The sequence below is a fragment of the Musca autumnalis genome, unplaced genomic scaffold (assembly GCF_047663935.1).
Source record: "Musca autumnalis isolate F117 unplaced genomic scaffold, ASM4766393v1 scaffold_1, whole genome shotgun sequence".
In the NCBI taxonomy this organism is placed as follows: domain Eukaryota; kingdom Metazoa; phylum Arthropoda; class Insecta; order Diptera; family Muscidae; genus Musca; species Musca autumnalis.
In genome coordinates this window covers 207,717,264-207,735,058 of record NW_027411644.1, presented here as the reverse complement: position 1 = coordinate 207,735,058, position 17,795 = coordinate 207,717,264, and the positions used below count along the sequence as shown (strand labels likewise).

General features: G+C 35.9%; 2 protein-coding genes and 1 long non-coding RNA gene across 3 annotated transcripts; 1 reads left to right on the top strand and 2 right to left on the bottom strand.

Annotated features, from left to right (window-relative positions):
• Nucleotides 1–1,123: 1,123 nt before the first annotated feature.
• LOC141391063 (G patch domain-containing protein 4) lies at nt 1,124–2,941 on the top strand. Its single transcript, XM_073963982.1, has one exon. It carries the CDS (start codon nt 1,238–1,240, stop codon nt 2,315–2,317), a length of 1,080 nt encoding a protein of 359 aa, XP_073820083.1. The 5' UTR covers nt 1,124–1,237; the 3' UTR covers nt 2,318–2,941.
• Nucleotides 2,942–4,869: 1,928 nt separating this feature from the next.
• LOC141391062 (probable rRNA-processing protein EBP2 homolog) lies at nt 4,870–6,107 on the bottom strand. Its single transcript, XM_073963981.1, has 3 exons — nt 5,918–6,107; nt 5,774–5,854; nt 4,870–5,712 (listed from the first exon to the last, which is right to left on the bottom strand). The coding sequence occupies exons 1-3, from the start codon at nt 5,981–5,983 to the stop codon at nt 4,942–4,944; spliced, it is 918 nt and encodes a 305-aa protein (XP_073820082.1). The 5' UTR covers nt 5,984–6,107; the 3' UTR covers nt 4,870–4,941.
• A 3,554-nt stretch (nt 6,108–9,661) lies between these two features.
• Nucleotides 9,662–16,613, bottom strand: LOC141391060 (uncharacterized). The gene is made up of 3 exons (XR_012409549.1): nt 14,537–16,613; nt 12,629–14,333; nt 9,662–10,066 (listed from the first exon to the last, which is right to left on the bottom strand). It is a non-coding gene; the product is annotated as an uncharacterized lncRNA (long non-coding RNA).
• Between the last annotated feature and the right edge of the window lie 1,182 nt (nt 16,614–17,795).

Here is a 17,795-nt window from a genome sequence, read left to right as displayed (position 1 = left end):
TTACAAAATGTTGTTCGATAACAAACTTGTTCAGTAAGTCCTTGGTCACACTAGCTAGTTTCATTGAAACAATTTCATGAAATCCAGGGTTCCTAGGTCGATTTCCATACTAGAGTAAAATCATAAAGTTTCTGTGGTGGGGAACTCGATTTAAGAATCCCTAAAAGTTTCATTGAAACCACTCTAGTGTGACCTTCGACTAAACGAGAGATGAGAAGTAGTTGCAAGAACTTGCGAATACTTTTTACTTGCGAAGTTATCGGACAGTCCTATTGTTAACCCTGCGTTTACATATGACAGGACAGTTGAGTTCATGTATTGATTGTCAAAAACCCAAAACTTGCCTGTGTGACGTAGGCGTCCAGACAACTACAAAAAGGATTGTAAAATTATGAATGAAAATCATCGATTTCTTTTCGTTTTCCGTTCAAATATTTTCTTTTTGCACATATTCTTTTGTTTTTAGCACATTTGAATTATCATCTCACTTCTTTTTCACAAAAATGTCAAAAATTTGTTAACCCGACTGTCTGTGAAAAAATGATGGCCAGCTGGAAGACAACCAACAAATGTATGTATGTGTTAGTAAATCAGAGTTGTATTTGAAGACAAACTGTCTGGTGTAAACGCCTAGTAAAGTACAGTACACATTGTCAGTTTTGAATGTCGATATTTCGCAGTTATCGATAACTGTCCAAACGTCCAGCAACTAAAAATATTTTGTGGTTGTATGATGAATGACAAAAATGAACTGCCACACTAGCAAACAACAACAAAGCTGTCATTCAAAACTGACAATGTGTACCCAGCTTTACACTGTTGTTGGTTTCGGGTCAATCCGGTACGAACACTACTGAACACTATTGGTCTGTTCCTTTACTTTTGAAAATGTTAAAACTGCAAAAGTAGTAAAAGATGTATACTGCTCACATATGAATTGTGTGGTGTCAGAAGCAAAGGAACGTTTTCCGAGTAAAAAGTGGAAAAACTTGAAGATTCTTGCACGTAAAGGAACAGAGCTTATATCAAAAGTATTTCATTCAATGTGGTAACATCTTATATTCAGCTGCACTGAACATACTCTTTGGATGTTTATGTTTTGATTCCAGATATCCACGTTTTTCTTTCTTTCAATAATTTTCATTCATAACTTTGTTTTTTTTTTAATTTTCGTTTAAAGATAAATATTTATTTATGGTGTCTACCTTTATGAAGAAGCTGAGAAAAAACGTACAAAATGGATTATGCTCGTAAAATTCTAGAAAAATATGGTTGGAAGGATGGTGATGGCTTGGGAAAAACAAATAGTGGCATATCTAAGGCCTTGCGTGCTAATCTAAAATTTGACACTGCTGGATTTGGCGTAGATCAAGCTGCCACAGACTTCAATAATCATTGGTGGGAACGAGTATTCAATGACGCTGCTAAGAATGTCGATATTAAACAAAATGGGGAAAGTGTCCAAGTGGACTTGAAGAATGAAGCTGATGGTGTGGAGATCACCACAAAAGGATATTCATTAAAGAAACTAAAGAAAGCTAAGGGGAATTCGGAGTCGTATAATAATTTCATACAATCAGCCACACTAACAAGTCGTGGGTCTGAGGTGGAAAAAGATGATCGGCCAGAACCCAGTGACATTGAAATTCCCATGGTAAATGTTTTAACTGATGAAGAATTGTTTAAAGCATGTGGTGGCAGAACAGCCCATAAAGGAGCGAGACATGGTTTGAAATTAAGTGGAAAATTGGCTAGAATAGAACAACAAGAAAAGGAGTTGTTGGCTAAAATGATGGCTTCCAAAAATAAAGCTGATGAAATTCCAACAAAGGATGAAGCTGTAGACAATCAGGAAAAGAAAAAGAAGAAACGTAAGAACAAAGATGAAGTAATTGTTGATCTTGGAAGTGTTCCAGAAGAAGCAAGCCACCCAAAGCAGAAAAAGAAGAAGAAACATAACATAGAAAGCACCATAGAGGATGTTTGTATGGAGGACGTCAGTGTTTCTGCAGAATATGAAGAAAATTCTTCAGTGAAACATAAGAAGAAAAAGAAAAACAAAGAAGTCACCATTGAAAATACAAATCATATTGAAGTAGAAGATAAGAGCGAGTCTCCGGAAGATTTAGAAATCCAACATAAAAAGAAGAAGAAAAAGAAGCGTAAAGAAGTTGTACCCGAAGATGTAGAATCGTCAAATGCGCAAATGGAACAATCTGAATTAGTTGAAGACGTAGCAGAAGCTGAGACAAGTATAGAGCAATATATTCCTAAAAAGAAGAAAAGCAAGAAGAAGTCAAAATCTTGTGATGAATAGCTAATAAATTGTATATACATAGATAAATCATACAAAATTAATATGTTTTACTAAAATTGAGGCTTGAAGAAGGGGTCGTTCGTCATCGGCACAATGTCGTTCTTATTGAAAATATTTATACGGTGTAGGGGCCGATTATAGATAGCAACTCAACTGTAGTTGCGTTGCCAGAAGAGCAAATCATACAATCAAAGTGAAACGACACAAACTTTTGTCAATTTTTTTCAATATCAGTGCTTGAACCCTTAGCTATAAATTTTAATTGTATGCATTTCAATGCAGAAATGGAAATTTCTATTACTAAATTTGTTGGTGGCAACTCAACTGGAGTTGCTATCCATAATCGACCCATAAATTACCAGCACTTGTATGTTCATGTCTATCAGGTATGTGATGAATTCCGAATCGATTTGGTATGAAAACGATTTGCCCAAAACGAGTGAATCGTTTTTAGATGTGATGGAAACCGCATCGAATTTCAATTCATGTTGTTTCAATTTCATTAAATTCCTCCAAACAAAAAACAGACTAGTGACCCCAAATCCTCAGATGAAAGCGGCATAAAATATTTTTTGTTGTGGCGAAGGCAAAAACCGAAATAAATTTAATGAAAAATAAGATAAATGTGTGTTCTTATTTAAATGGGTTTTTATGGAAGCTTAGTGAGGGAATTCTTGTGCTATTACATGATGAGAACTACAATCAGTGCATAACAACATACTAAGCTGGTGCCTTCACCAATTTGGAGAAAACACAGATGTTAAACGTACACTTTTTGTTCTATGATTTTTTATCAAAATATCAAAAATTTTCTCAACAAAATATGCCAAAAGTAGGCAAAATAAATCTAAATTTATCTATGCCAAAAGTAGGCAAAATAAATCTAAATTTATCTATTCTCTATCCGAGCTTACATTTCAATCCTTTTCTCGTAATAGTCTCTCAAAATTCATTACATCGTTTATAAATCGACCACAAAAATATGACCGTTTTCAAAACGAGAAAAACAAACGATTATCGGATTGCATCACACCCTCTTTTGATCAATTTTCCATAGAACACAATGGAATATGAAACCGATATCGAAAACAATTCGAGATCGAAAAATGTACATGCATCACACCTACAGTCGTTTTCGACTCGTTTTGAAATCGAAATCGATTTTCATCACATACCTGGGGCCTAATTACGTGATTCGACATCGAGTTGTTTCGACCCGAGTACTCAAAGTTTGGATGACAACATTCGTTATCGAGTAAAATTATCGAGAAATTGAGCATAAATTTGCGAGTAATTTCTCGTAGCCAAATGGCCTATCGTAAACAAACAAAATGAAAGATTTCTTATTGTATTTGTGTTTAAAATGTAAAAAATTGTTGTTTATTGACGGTTTATAGAGGAAAAATGATATTAGTAAATAATTGTGAGCATTTTTTACACAAAATAAGAGAAATTGGGAAAAGTCCTTTTCAGTCGTTTTAAGAAATTTTGATAAAATTATAATTAAAATAAATACATATGCATGCTACATATCATTAACCAAAAATTAGTGTTTGCAGTCATTAAAATATAAGTTGAAAAAATAAGCATTTCTGCAAAACAACAAATTATTTAATATTAATAGGCTTTATTTTATAGGTGAACAACTTTTAATAAAGTGCATTTTAAATAGTTCATCCCCCGTTGTTTACCAAAGGAAATACTCTCTCAGAGAGGCTAATGCAAAACACCCACCAAATTCTCTCATTTATTTTGAGAGAGAATTATTAAGGTAGATGTATTAGCAATCTGTAACAAGAAGGACAAAACAATTTTGCAAACATTAATAATTTTCATATTTTCTTAGCACAACTTCATTCCGAAATTATTATTCAATGTATTGTTCAAAAAATTCCACACATATTTACATTTTTTCATTCATAATTTTGTTTTTTAGTTTTTGATTTGAAATAAACACATTTTTTGACGTCTACCTTCATAACTTTCCCCAAAGAACACATAGTTCGATTACCGGTTACTCTCGAAACATTCGATCAGTGATTTCGATCGAGTTTTATCATGCCGTTTTTTTCTCGTGTCGAAAACTTATTCACGAGTAAATTCTCGATCGAATCGAATCACATAATTAGGCCCCTGTATGATTTGAATTCAAGTCAATACAATCGCCCAGATACAAAATCAGCAATCAGTACGTAATTTTCGGCCACAATAATTTGTTTGACAGCTGTACTTGATGCAAATTCTCTATCCATTGGATGGAATACAATTCAATGCCATCCAATGAGTTTTATTTTCTGCTTTGCTAGGAAGTATTCTACTATCGATTTTCAACTTCTTTCCTTGTTGCCATTTCTGAATTTTTTGTTTTTCATATATGGCACTGGGTCATATCGTATATAGTTTCAAGTGCCTTTCTTTATCCGGACCACACCGTTAATTAATGGCTGAAATTTATTTGTACCTATGTACTTCTATTGGAAAACCATTTCTGAATCATCATAGTCGTCTTTATATGTATATTCATAAATCGGATAAAAATGAAATAGATCATGTTATATTGAGTACAACCTATATTTATTTATAAGAAAAAAGTAAAACTGCAATAATTATAAAAACCCTAAAAACTATTTTTTACTTTTATTTTTCATACGTCTTGATTTACCCAAGCGTTTGCTGCCTGGAGCCGCCTTTGAACCAACACGGCGCTTAGGTAACTTTGTATTTTCCAAACCAGCAGCTGAAGCCTTTGTATTGCGTTTCATCCCCTTCTTTTTACCACCAAAGCCAAATTTCTTATCACGTTGTTTACGTTTCTCGGCTGTTTTCTTTGTTTTCGCCTCCAAAGCTTTGGCATCCTCAAGGAAGTCTAAATTCTTCAATTTACCCTTACGGAATTTCTTCAACTTATCAAGCATATCTTTCTTTTCCATTTCTCTTTGCACTTTTGTTTGTTTAGCCAAGATTTTACCCATTTTACGTTGTTCTCTAATTTGACGAATTCTCTCGGATTTAGCTTGACCTTCTTGTTTGGCCATAAGATTTGCCCGGATCTTTTGCATGTGTTCATCTGATTTAGCCATTTCGGCAAAATAATCATCTGGTCTTTTTGTTTTTATACCCAATTCATGTAAACGACGGATGCCTTCAATGACGGCAGCTTGTGCTTGACGATGGAATAACATTTCTCGTTTGAAATCATTAAGTACGGGATCTTCTTCTGGTCTCACATAGGGAATTTTAGCATTGCCTTTAAACAAATTAGCACGTTTTTGTTCATGTTTTTCCAAAGCAATGGCCATTTCAGGCGCAAGAGGTGCCAAATCGTTTATCATATCCATACGTTCGACCCATGGCAGATCAAGTTTTATTTCATCAGCTTTGGCAAGAAGACCACTCTAAAGTCAATAGAAAAATTATGTTATTTACATTTTTAAGCTATTCTTATTTATTACTTACAATATTGTTTGCCTTTTCCCTTTTTTGATATTCAATATTTAGACCCGGCTTCAAATCACCTCGAGCAAACGCCTCTTGAAGCTACACAAAATTAAGAAATGTTAGTACAGCGCATATGAAATTTATAATTTTTGTATAACATACCTCTTCTTCTGATTCATCTTCTGAATAGAATTCAGATTCCGAGTCCTGAATGTCCAATTCCGTCATGTTTTTGTTCAGTTTTACAAATAACTAATTGAAATAATTATCAATTTCACAAAATAAAAACACAAAAATAAAACACGTGCGAGCGTCTCTATGTCAAATTTTAATGTTTACAAAATTTGTATATGTCATTTACAGATGAAACATAAGTAGCATGGCCATACGTCAAATCATGTGAGTAACTAGGCGTTTACACCAGACAATTTGTCTTGAAATACAACTTTGATTTACTAACACATACATACATTTGTTGGCTGTCTCCCAGCTGTCCATCATTTTTTCACAGACAGTTGGGTTAACAAATGTTTGACATTTTTGCAAAAATAAGTGAGATAATGATTGAAATGTGTTGAAAACAAAAGAACATGAACAAGAATAATATATGTGAACGGAAAACAGAAGGAAATCGAAGATTTTCATTCATAATTTAGCAACTGTTTTTGCAGTTGTCTGGACACCTACGTCACACAGGCAAGTTTTTGGAATTTGACAATCAATACATGAAGTCAACTGTCCTGTTATGTGTAAATGCAGTGTAAGGTTCTAATTGTCAAATTTTGTAGATCGATTTACTCGCCTTATCACAAATGTACAGCGCTGATTTTTAAATGAGGAATACTCTACTAATGGGTACTTTACACGGTATGTATTTTACATATGAGTTGTCACTTCTCCCATACAAAATGTATATGCAAAGTGACAACTCATATGCAAAAAACATACCGTGTAAAGTACCCATAACTAGGCGTTTACATAAGACAGTTTGTCTTCAAATACAACTCTGATTTACTAACACATACATACATTTGTCGTTTGCCTGCCAACTGTCCATCATTTTTTCACAGACAGAAAGGAAGACAAATTTTTGGCATTTTTGTAAAAATAGGTGAAATAATAATTGAAATGTGTTGAAAACAAAAGTACATGGACATAAACAAAATATGTGAACGGAAAATAAAAAGAAATCGATGATTTTCATTCAAAATTTTAAAACTGTTTTTGCAGTTGTCGGGACGCCTACGTCACACAGGCAAGTTGTGCGATTTTGACAATCAATACATGAACTCAACTGTCCTGTCATTTGTAAACGCAGGGTTAATATGGAACGCGTCTACGAAAAATTAGGTCTGTATGTCACCTGGGGGCCATGGTAGAACGAACAAGGTAAAGTAAATACTACAACAAATACAACTCAACAACACAGACATAGAAATTTGTTTTTGTTTGTAATGTTACTGTCAAAGGTATATGTAAACAAAATAAGGAAATGTCCATAAATTATTTGAATTTAAAAAAACTAATAATTTTTCACATTTGATTGAATATTTTGGAAAACATGAATGAAAGCTCGTTATGCTTTGTTTACATTTACGAAATCCACTCGATTTCAACTGTCAGTTCCTTTGCGTATACGTCAAATGAAAACTCATCTGAAATCAATTGGATTTCATTTGACGTTTAAGCAATGAATTTGACAGCTGAAATCGAGTGGATTTCGTAAATATAAACGTAGCATTAGATTTTCAATTTGGATGTTTCCACATCATTTGGATTTCATTTGACGTTTAACCTATGGATTTGACAGTCAAAATCGAGTGGATTTCGTAAATGTAAACTTAGCATAACGAGTTTTCATTCATGTTTTCCAAAATATTCAATCAATTTAATAAAATGAAAATAAAAAAAATGAAAAAAATGTGAAAAATTATTAGATTTTCAATTTGGATGTTTCCACATCATTCCACTTAATGCATTATTTCTCGCAGAAAGTATAATTCTTGCAAATATGTTTGGGGTCGCTGGAAATTCATTGAAAAAGAGAAGCTGTTTCAATCTCTTGTTTATAAATTAAAAAGCACATGTTTATTAGGGCTTTACTTTCTCAAACTTATCAAATTACCACACCATATTAACAAATTTTGTACCGCCTCTATAAGCTGTGTTTTTTTGTGTCGTTCGGACTTGGAGGAGGTTACATGTCATTTATATGAAGATGTCTTTATGGGAAATAGTTTTTTTTTCTGATGAATATATTTTTCTTCAAAAAATATATATCCCTAATATACATCGAACATAGAAATAAATATAAGTCGTGTTCCTTTACGTGTCAGAGGTTACCAGTTTTTACCCGCAAAGTGTTCCCTTACTTATAAAAGCATACAATTTATATGATAGCAGCTCACCACTTTTACCATTTTTTGCCACTGTTACCATTTTTCAAAGTAAAGGAACAGACCAATAAAAAATGTCGTATGGAATTTGACACTAACACTGCAGCCCAGTTCAGTCAGCTGGGTATTGCTGTTACCTTTTCTTGTTCTACCATGATTTTTTTGTGAGAAAACTTAAAATATTATACGAAAAATATATTTTTGAGACTTTTTTAAGCATTTTCTAAAAAAAATTCTCTAAAACGTATAGTTTTCCTGCAATCACCCCAGCTCTGTTCCTTTACGTGCCTGAGGTTACCATTTCTTACCATTTTTAACCTGCAAAGTGTTCCTTTACTTTAAAAATCATACAATTTATATGAGACCACTTTTACCATTTTTTGCCACTGTTACCATTTTTAAAAGTAAAGGAACAGACCACCCATCTTTTAAAAGTGCTGACAATTTTGAAGGATAATAAAGGTGTATTCATACATGACAATCCCTTTGTTTTTGATTGAGAAAATACTCTTAGTCCTTGGTCACACTAGATGGTTTTATTGAAACAATTTCATGAAATCCAGGGTTCTTAAGCGGGGTACACACGATGAGTTTTGACTGACAGCTTTCCTCAAATAATCGGTCGCTTGATAGTGTGTCCGCTAATTTTTGCCAGTCAACAGTCAACCACAAAATGATCGTGTGTACCCCACTGTAGTGAGGAACTCCCCAGCAAAAAGTTTGCATCCACGGAGGCAGTTAAATCACTAGAACAATTGTCGCTGGAGTACATCTTTTTCTATGAATTCACCTATGAATTTTACAAGAGAGCGCGCAGCTAGGATGGACTCCATTTTGCTTCCACGGAACATAGCTAGGATGCACTCCATTTTCGATCCAAATCACAGCCTTTGATGTAGTGTTTTGGATTGAATTTAAATGTAGTCTAAAGATGCAAATGCAAGCCATTGTAGATAGGTCTGTACGATAACTCAAAAGTTTGTACAAATTTGTACAAACTTTTACAAAATGCTGTTCGATAACAAACTTGTTCAATAAAAATGAAGTGAGAAGTACTTGCAAGAACTTGCAAATATTTTTTACATGCGAAGTTATCGAACAGGTCTAATATCCCAAAATAAATAAAATACATTGCATATTCGTTTAAAAAAAAGAATATTAACTTTAGCTTTGTTCCTTTACTTTTTTAATGGTAAGGGTGGTAAAAGAGAAAAGTGTCAAAATTGCTCAAAATTGCTCTCTCATGAACATTTTTACCAGAAAAGTAAAGGAACGGAAAAATTGTAGGTCTGGCAGCAATGTCGAAAAGAAACATAAAAAATCAATTTTCGTATTTTATTTCACAGTTTTTAATTTAGTTTTATCAGTGTTCGACTTTTTCTTTTGTTTTCGTCAAACAAAAGTCGTAAAATCAGTTCTGCCATTTTTTATTTATTTTTTTTTTTGACTCTCGAGCGCCTTTACACAAGGCAAACAAATAACACTTGGCGATCGTATGAGTATGTATAAGTATAGTCCAAAGAGTAGTCCGGCCAACTTTAAATGCAAATACTAGCGATTGATCTCCAAAATCATTTGACGTTTAGGCCAGCTCCATTTATACAAATATCCAAACAGTCATCCAAGAATTATTCGACAGCTGATTCATACAGCAAATAAAAGAACAAAATAGACAGTACAAAAGTACTTTAAAAAACGATATCACAGATATGTGAAATAACATAAAATTTATGAACAAACATATATAAACCGACTCACGAAGACCTGGTTGAGAAGTAGCTTCTAAGTGTGGTGGGTAATTAACTCGATCGCTGCACTGCAGACAAATAATCCCCTTTTCACAGCTCCAATCAGAAGATCAAGCAATAGCTCTCGACAGGACTTGAATCCACAAAACTCCAGCAAACGAACTTGGCTGTTGAGTAAAAGTAAAAAAGGGCCAAGATGGGGAATGGGAACGGAAAATATAATAAGTAATGTTTCAAAACAGCGTTAACTTATCTAACTACTATCACAGATGGGAATGAGTATGAGGATGGATCACAGGTTTAGATTTGCATCATTGATGAACCTAAGGATGTCTTTGATTAGATTGACATCCCTAGACTTAAGCATGGCATAATAAGAAGGTAATCTCATTTGAAATAACCGTCCTTGAGCTGCCAAATACAACCATGCATTCGAAACAATATGAAAGTTGTTGTTATTGTATGTCAATGACAACAATAACAAAATATTGTTTGTTTACATTATCTTGAAATTTTGTGCATATTAAATATTTTCTTAATTTTTCAAAAAATTCCTAGTAAAAAGCGTAAGCAGTGTGAAAAGAAAAGAAACAGACATCGCGGTCCATTTGGGTATATTGAAATTCTGTGGAAATACGCTAAAATAACTGCAAAAGTAAAGTGAAAAAGTTCTGACATTGAAATTTTGTATAGTTGTATATTGCAGAGTTAAATGATACATTAAGAAAAATAACATTTTATTGCCAGCAGTGTTCATCCTGAGGTCATTAACAATATCTACCAATTGATGCTCCATAACAATCATCAATGTCAGCGAACAAACCTGTAAGTTATTGAGTTGGAACGAAGATAAATTGGTTTATAATTATACATTGAATGTGGCTGATTATTATAGATTACTAAACCGCTGCTGAATATTGGCCGTGCTGTTGTTTGTATTCCCCATGGATGAAGGTTTGTGCCTTGCTTTCCGTAACATCCCCGTCATTGAAATCAAAAATGTTGACAGATGAACTTGTTAAAATTGGGCCTGCTGGGCATGTTGGTTGGATTTTGAACAGTGCAAATTTCCTCAGCGAAGCCTTTGGTGACTTAAAATGGTTTGTAAATATGTGATAATAATCAGTTTCAAAAAATATGTTTCGTTTCTTTCTTATTTCAAGCAGGTCAAGTACCGCATCACACTTAATATATTCAAGTAACATTCCATATCGGTGCAAGATACATATACTCAAGTGCGACCATCGAAACTGGTTGCAGAAATTGTGTTTGGAACATAGAGGCGGCATAGAGATCGTAATGTATGCTGATTTTTTTAAGGCTATCATTGCAGACTTAGTGCAGTTCTTCCGTACTTAGTGACCACCCCTCATCATCGCAGCAGAAAGACGCCAGCTGACAACAAACAGAGTGCCCAGTTAAGATTCGTACGATGCAGCAGCCTTAATTCGTATTGGGCCTTAATTGATGCCATATATCCATGTCGATTGGGATCACACGACACGCTGCATTTGTTTAGCTAACCCCACTCACCTGTCTCCCGATTATCTATGGATGCCCAGATTGCAGAATTGTTGAGTCTGGATATAGAGGAATCAGAACCTGATAACTGAAATAATACACGTTGCTACAATAACAACCGACCTGGTAGTTCAGACTTACCTCTGTAATCTTTTACGACGTTCACTGAATACGAAATGCGTTTCTTAATTGGATAGTTGGAAATTTGTTTCTACCCTGAAGAAGTGGAAAAATATTAAAAAGATGAAATTACTGATTTTATCCTTGTAGAACTTTTTTATTAAAAAGTAAAAAAGAATGTAATGTAGTCTTTTGTTTTTTATTGGAATCTTTTCTTTAACTATAAAAAACAATAAAAGGAGCAGTAAACATAAATGTGCTAAGAACAGATCCCTTAGTTTAAATAAATAGCATTTTATCCGTTTGTGGGGTAGGTATCATGTGATATTTTTTGTTGGCCAGATCGGGTTCTTTGTTCTGTGGCGGAGTCTTCAAAAATAGAGAATTCTAATCCACCACGAGCAACACCGTCAGCGACTTCACTGTATTTGAAGAACTGGATTCTTGAGAGTGTAAAGTGTAGGTTAATAATGTTGAACAACGCCGTCGCACCTTGTGCACATTATTTCTGATCCAATTCCGGGAAACTAATCATTGATTTTGTTGTGCACCTGCAGTAATGCTGCATTGCGTGGTTCCAAAATTGTTGACAATTGTTTACGTTGTGGCGAGAACAAAGAAGCAGGGTCTGGAGAGTTTTCATCATTAAAAGCCTCAGCCACAGCTGTTGTATTGGGAGACATCTCCTCCAAATCTCCTTCATTTGGAAGGCGGCACCAAAAAGTCATGGGCTGTACCTATGCCATTGTCTTCGAAAATTTCAATTATCAATTTGTCTGAAAATTTAAAAATTTTAAATTAAATTTAGTTTGGAATTTGAAATGTAAATAAAACTGACATATATTTGTATGTATTAACATATACATACAAAGTTTGTCAAAATCGTTTTGACTACGAAGGGACGTCAAAGCAAATACAACCCTGTGAGTTGTGAGCGTAAGACTACCTTGTATCATTGTATCATGAGACTTAAGAAGGGTATTTAGTTTATGGTGTTGGGAGAACAATTTGGGAAACTTGGTTCTTAAAGATGAGTATTTCATGCATCTAAAGGTGGAGTGTTCAGCACTCTCAGGAACTGCACATACCTCACAGACGTCATTATCACAGGCTCCAATTCTTTTGAGGTACACCTTATCGTACATATGGCCTACCAGAAGCCGGTTGTATAGCTTAGTTTCTGCAGGACTTAGCCTTATTTTCTTGTACCACGGCTTTTCATAAATGTTGTTTACTATCTCATAAAAGGACTGTCCCTTTTCTTGGGACAATTCTTGATATTCTTCATTCCAACACATTTTTAATCTGTTCTCAACCTGGTTAACCGCTTCCGCCGGAGTTAGATATGGCTCTAGGGGGCACCAACCTCAACTGCTTGTTTCGCCAAGTAATCTACCTCTTCATTAATTCTTATACCACAGTGTCCAGGGGTCCACACTACATGACATTTTTCCATTCGCGATTCTCTAACAATATCGTGACATTCTGCTACTAAAAAGTTCTCAGTCTCCACAGAGCCTAGAGCCTTACAGGCCGCAAGGCTGTCTGTGAATATTACAACCTTGAAGTATCCATCTTCGACCGCAATATCTAGCGCCTTTCTTACTGCGTGAAGCTCGCCGAATGTTGATGAAGATCTGAAGCTTAAATTGAAGAGACATTTTTGGCTCTTAGTCACGTTGAGAACACCACAGCCTGTGGCCTCTTGACCAATCGACGCATCTGTGGCAAAAATGATGAAATTGTTTTGAGTATAGAAGTTAAATTCGCAGTTGTAAGTGGAGCAAATCACTTCAGCTGGCATGTTGTTTTTTAAACCTGGAAGCAAGTTGACTCTTGTTCTCAAAATTGATAGTGGGGACTGTTGCACAGCTTTAATTCTTCGAAATATGTCAGAGAATTCGTGATATATCACACTATAGCTGGATTTAACTATAGGATTGTCAGCAATGATGTCGTATAGTCTCTCATTTTTTGTAACATTTCTGATGATTTCTTTGGCTGTAAGAAGTTTAGCCCTATACTTGGGGGGTAGTTCTCCTGCAAGCACATATCTGGTGTGAATAGGAGTCGTATTGGGAACTCCCAGGGATCTCCTAATCATGTCATTATGGAGTCTTTCTATTTTTTTGTTCACGTATTCCGGAGCATTGGCAGTCGTGGTTCTTCCGTATTCCACTTTCGATCTCACGAAACTTTTGAAAACATTCAAGGACTCTTTTGGATGCAAACCACCTTTAATGGCTGATAAACATTTCAGGAGATTGACCCTATTCTTTACCTCCTCGCTGATATAGTCGTAATGATCTCTCACCGTCATTGAATTTGTAATTACTCTGCCCAGGAACTTCAATTTCCTCACTTGCTCAATGGAACAGCCATCCACATGAAGCAAAATTTGTTTAATGCTGTTTTTAGCAAAGTATATTGTATTTGACTTGGACGGATTAAATGACAGGTTAAGACTTCCACACATTCTCTGGAAAGTTCTGGCTTTACGTTGTAGTTGGTCTCTGGCTACCTCAAAATCTCTATCGAACACCATGACTAAAAAGTCATCAGCATACTGGAAAATTTTGGTTTTACTATCTTCCAGTTCATGCAACTTGGCTGTGTAAATGTTGAAAAGTATGGGTGAAAGGCAGCTTCCTTGAGGAATCCCATTGGTCACTTCAATCTCCTCAGATCCTAACCTTAGGGTCCTGTCGACAGGAAGTTGATTATCCATCTAGATATCAGCGGGTTTATGCATAAGTCCTTTAGAATTTTGGCAAGAAAGTCCACTCTAAAGGCCTGCGTACATAAGCTGCTTTGCCTGATTGCCTTGCTTACCTGCTTCATTTCTGACGTAATAAAAATAATAGAATAAAGACGAAATTTCGAACTGGGTTGCCATCAGTTGGAAATTGGGTCGGCCTTCTTTGTTCTTTTATTTTTTTATTGAAGCAGCAAAGCAAGGCAATCAGGCAAAGCAGCTTATGTACGCAGGCCTTAACGCAATTGTAGGCATTGTTGATATCCAGAGAGAGAGCACAAGAACTTTGTAGTTGTTCGTCTTGAGAAGAGCAACTCGATGCAAAAACTCATTTAGACATGAGGCTGTGGAGAGTCCTTTACGATATGCAAAGCTGCGTACAGGCAAGGCATTATTTTTCTCTAGAAATTCATTCACCATGTCTTTGAGCATCAGATTGATGCACTTGATGAATACAGAGATTAAGGATATGGGCCTATAGTTAGATATCACATTTAGGTCTTTATTTGGCTTCGGAATCGGGACCACTTTGATTATCCTCCAACTATCTTAGATGACATTATCCAAGAAAGCATTATACATCGCTGTTAAAATGGCTCTCTTAGAGATCCCTGGTAGTGCTCTCAGCATCTCATAAGTTATACCATCTTGACCACCTGCCGAACCCTTTTTCTTTTCTTCCAAAATTTTCTCAAAGTGATCATATTCAAACACAACTATCACTCAAATTCCTACGAAATCAGACTCTCCTGTTCACCTGTTTCCGGAACCTGATCCTTAAGATGCTGAAGATAGGCCATATTGTTCTCATTGTTCCAATTCTTAACAACTACCGTATCACGCTTTCGGACATTGTTAAGGAATCTCCACGCTTCTCTCGTATTACCATTCGTATTAACCTGTTCAATCTTATTCATGAAACTGTAAGCCTTTGCCTTTTGCACCATCTTTTTCCACGTTTCTACTTCCACACGAGCATTTTCCAGATTAATATAAGTGGGCTATTTCCTGGCCTTCTTGACTGCTGCCAACTGTCTTCTGTGGAATTTTGTTAACTCCTCTTTCCACCAGTACTTCGGAGATCTATCCGCTCTCAGATCACTGGTCGCTGCCTTAACTTCACCCGTCATCATCTCCTCTATCACATTGAAATCCGGTTCTAACTCTAAATCCCCTAAAGCTTTCATTAGCTTTCGCTTATGTAAGAATTGTTCCTTTTTCCTCCTTTCAATCGCGAGCTCCATCGAAATAGGATGATGATGGCTGCCACCAAAGTTCCCATCAACGACATCCCAATTTACATCTACTCCACTCTTGACAAAAGAAAGGTCTGGGACCGATCCCTGAGAGTCCAAATTCCTGCGATACGTCTCCTTACCATTGTTCACACAGCTGAAGCCCGCTTCCATGGCTAGCAATTCAATTTCTTTTCCTTTTCTAGAAGTAAGATGATCTCCCCACGTTTGATTCCGGGCATTGAAATCCCCACACAGCACAACATCCTCATGAGCTTCCAATACACCGAATAACCTGGACATCTCTTCTGTAAATTCCGCAAAAATCAACGAAGGTGGAAAATAAACCGATCCAAAAACAAAATTGCCTCTTAGATTGGTTGTTTTGGCGATTAGAACATCATAATTTGTTTCATAAGGGATTACTCTGAACCTTATGTTTTTTGAAACCAATGGCTACCCCCCCATAGCCATCTGGTCTAAACTTCTGTACAATGTTGAAATTGATTAATTAATTTATTTCTATATCCACTGTCTTCTGCAAAAATTTCGGACAGAATTATGACGTCATAGTTAAAATTATTTACAAAGAATTCAATGCAATTTTTATTCCGTCTGAATGATTGTATATTAAATTGGAAGATCTTAATTACCTCCATCATTACTGTATTCATGACCCTCCTTTTCTTCATCATCTAGAGAGACTCCATATTTTTGAATTCTTTTATGGAAGTGTTGAACTGCTTCAACCGCTGTTTGGTTATCCTGCTTCTTGAAAATATCCATGGTAAATTTTAATAGTTCTTTCATCACTTTTTCTAGTTCCGAGGTTCTTTGATCCCCCCTAGGGAATACCGGAGCTGTCGGCACTGGTTCACTAAACATTCTGGCATTCATTTGGGCCGCAGGCCTATGTATATAAGACCTTTTTGGCTTCTTTGCTACAGAGTTGAACGTATAAGGCGTTAAGATCTCATTTACCACATTATCATTTCTTCTTTCTTTGGACTGTTCACCTCCACCACTTCCCCTTTTCACACCTGTAGGGAGAGAAGGAAAGTTAGTTTCGTCCCATGTAGCGTTGCAGCTACCGTCACATTCCTTGACCCCGCAATTCAGGCACCTGGCGTGCGACCGACAGCCCCTTTTTGTGTGCCCTAACCTCCCACAGTTGAAGCACTGTCTTATGGCTGGATAAAAGGTGTCCACCACCAGCACCGTGTAGTTGAATACTACCCAAGAGGGGTGATCGTCCCCGTAGAAACCGACTTTGACAGTCTCAGTCGGTATGAGCTCTGCTCCATCACCACTTTTTCTTAGGAACCTTCTTACTGATGCCACTTTTTTGTCGGTGACGATGCCTTCCAAAAGTTCGTCCTCCGAAAATGATACAGGAATGTTTCTTAGGACCCCAAAAGTCTCCAAGAAATTTCTTGGATTAAATGCCCGCATTTTCTTTTTTCTCAATTCTTTATGAACATATTCGCCGACTCCATGTTTTCAAATATAATTTTGTATAGAGTTGAGGCCATAGGCGTACACAATTTTCTTCAACTCATTCGATTTAATATCTTTTATTTTTTCTATAAAATATAAGCCGTTTCTGACGCGATTACTTTTATATTTTCCACTTCACTCGTATCACACAACACCATAAACTTACCCTTCGTCATTGACTTTTCTCTTCTTTTCCTCCTGGTCTCCTTTTGAATCGCTTTCATCTCTGCTGCATACAAAAACTGCTTTGTCACGTACACCATTATTTTCAAGCACCCTTTTCTTAAAGGGATTCCCATTACATTTACTGCATTGACACCACCACCAATGCAGGTTTCATTGTCACGTACGCCATTTTCTCTATCTGTCTTACTTTCACACATACCATCATCCATTTCAACCTCCACCGCACATTGCCCCATCTTCTTATGCATGTGCGCCATTTCTGCCATAACCTCAAACCCTTTCCAATGGTATGGTACAGCCAAGAAATTTCCAAAATCAGATTCCCACAAAAAGCTTCCAACAGTCAAATAATTTGTGTTCACAAAAATTTGGCAAAAAACGCAAATTACCACACCGAAATTGCTCCACAGCTAAATTGCTTAATCGGCCAGCAAAATCCACCAACATACATATACATATGCTTTATAAAACAAATCCACAAGGCTTCACTATGACTATTGCGCTTCACTTGATCTTGTTGTTCACACTTAGCTACGTCTGTTCGTTTCAAGTTCTCAACCAGGAATGTGCCATTTTTTTACC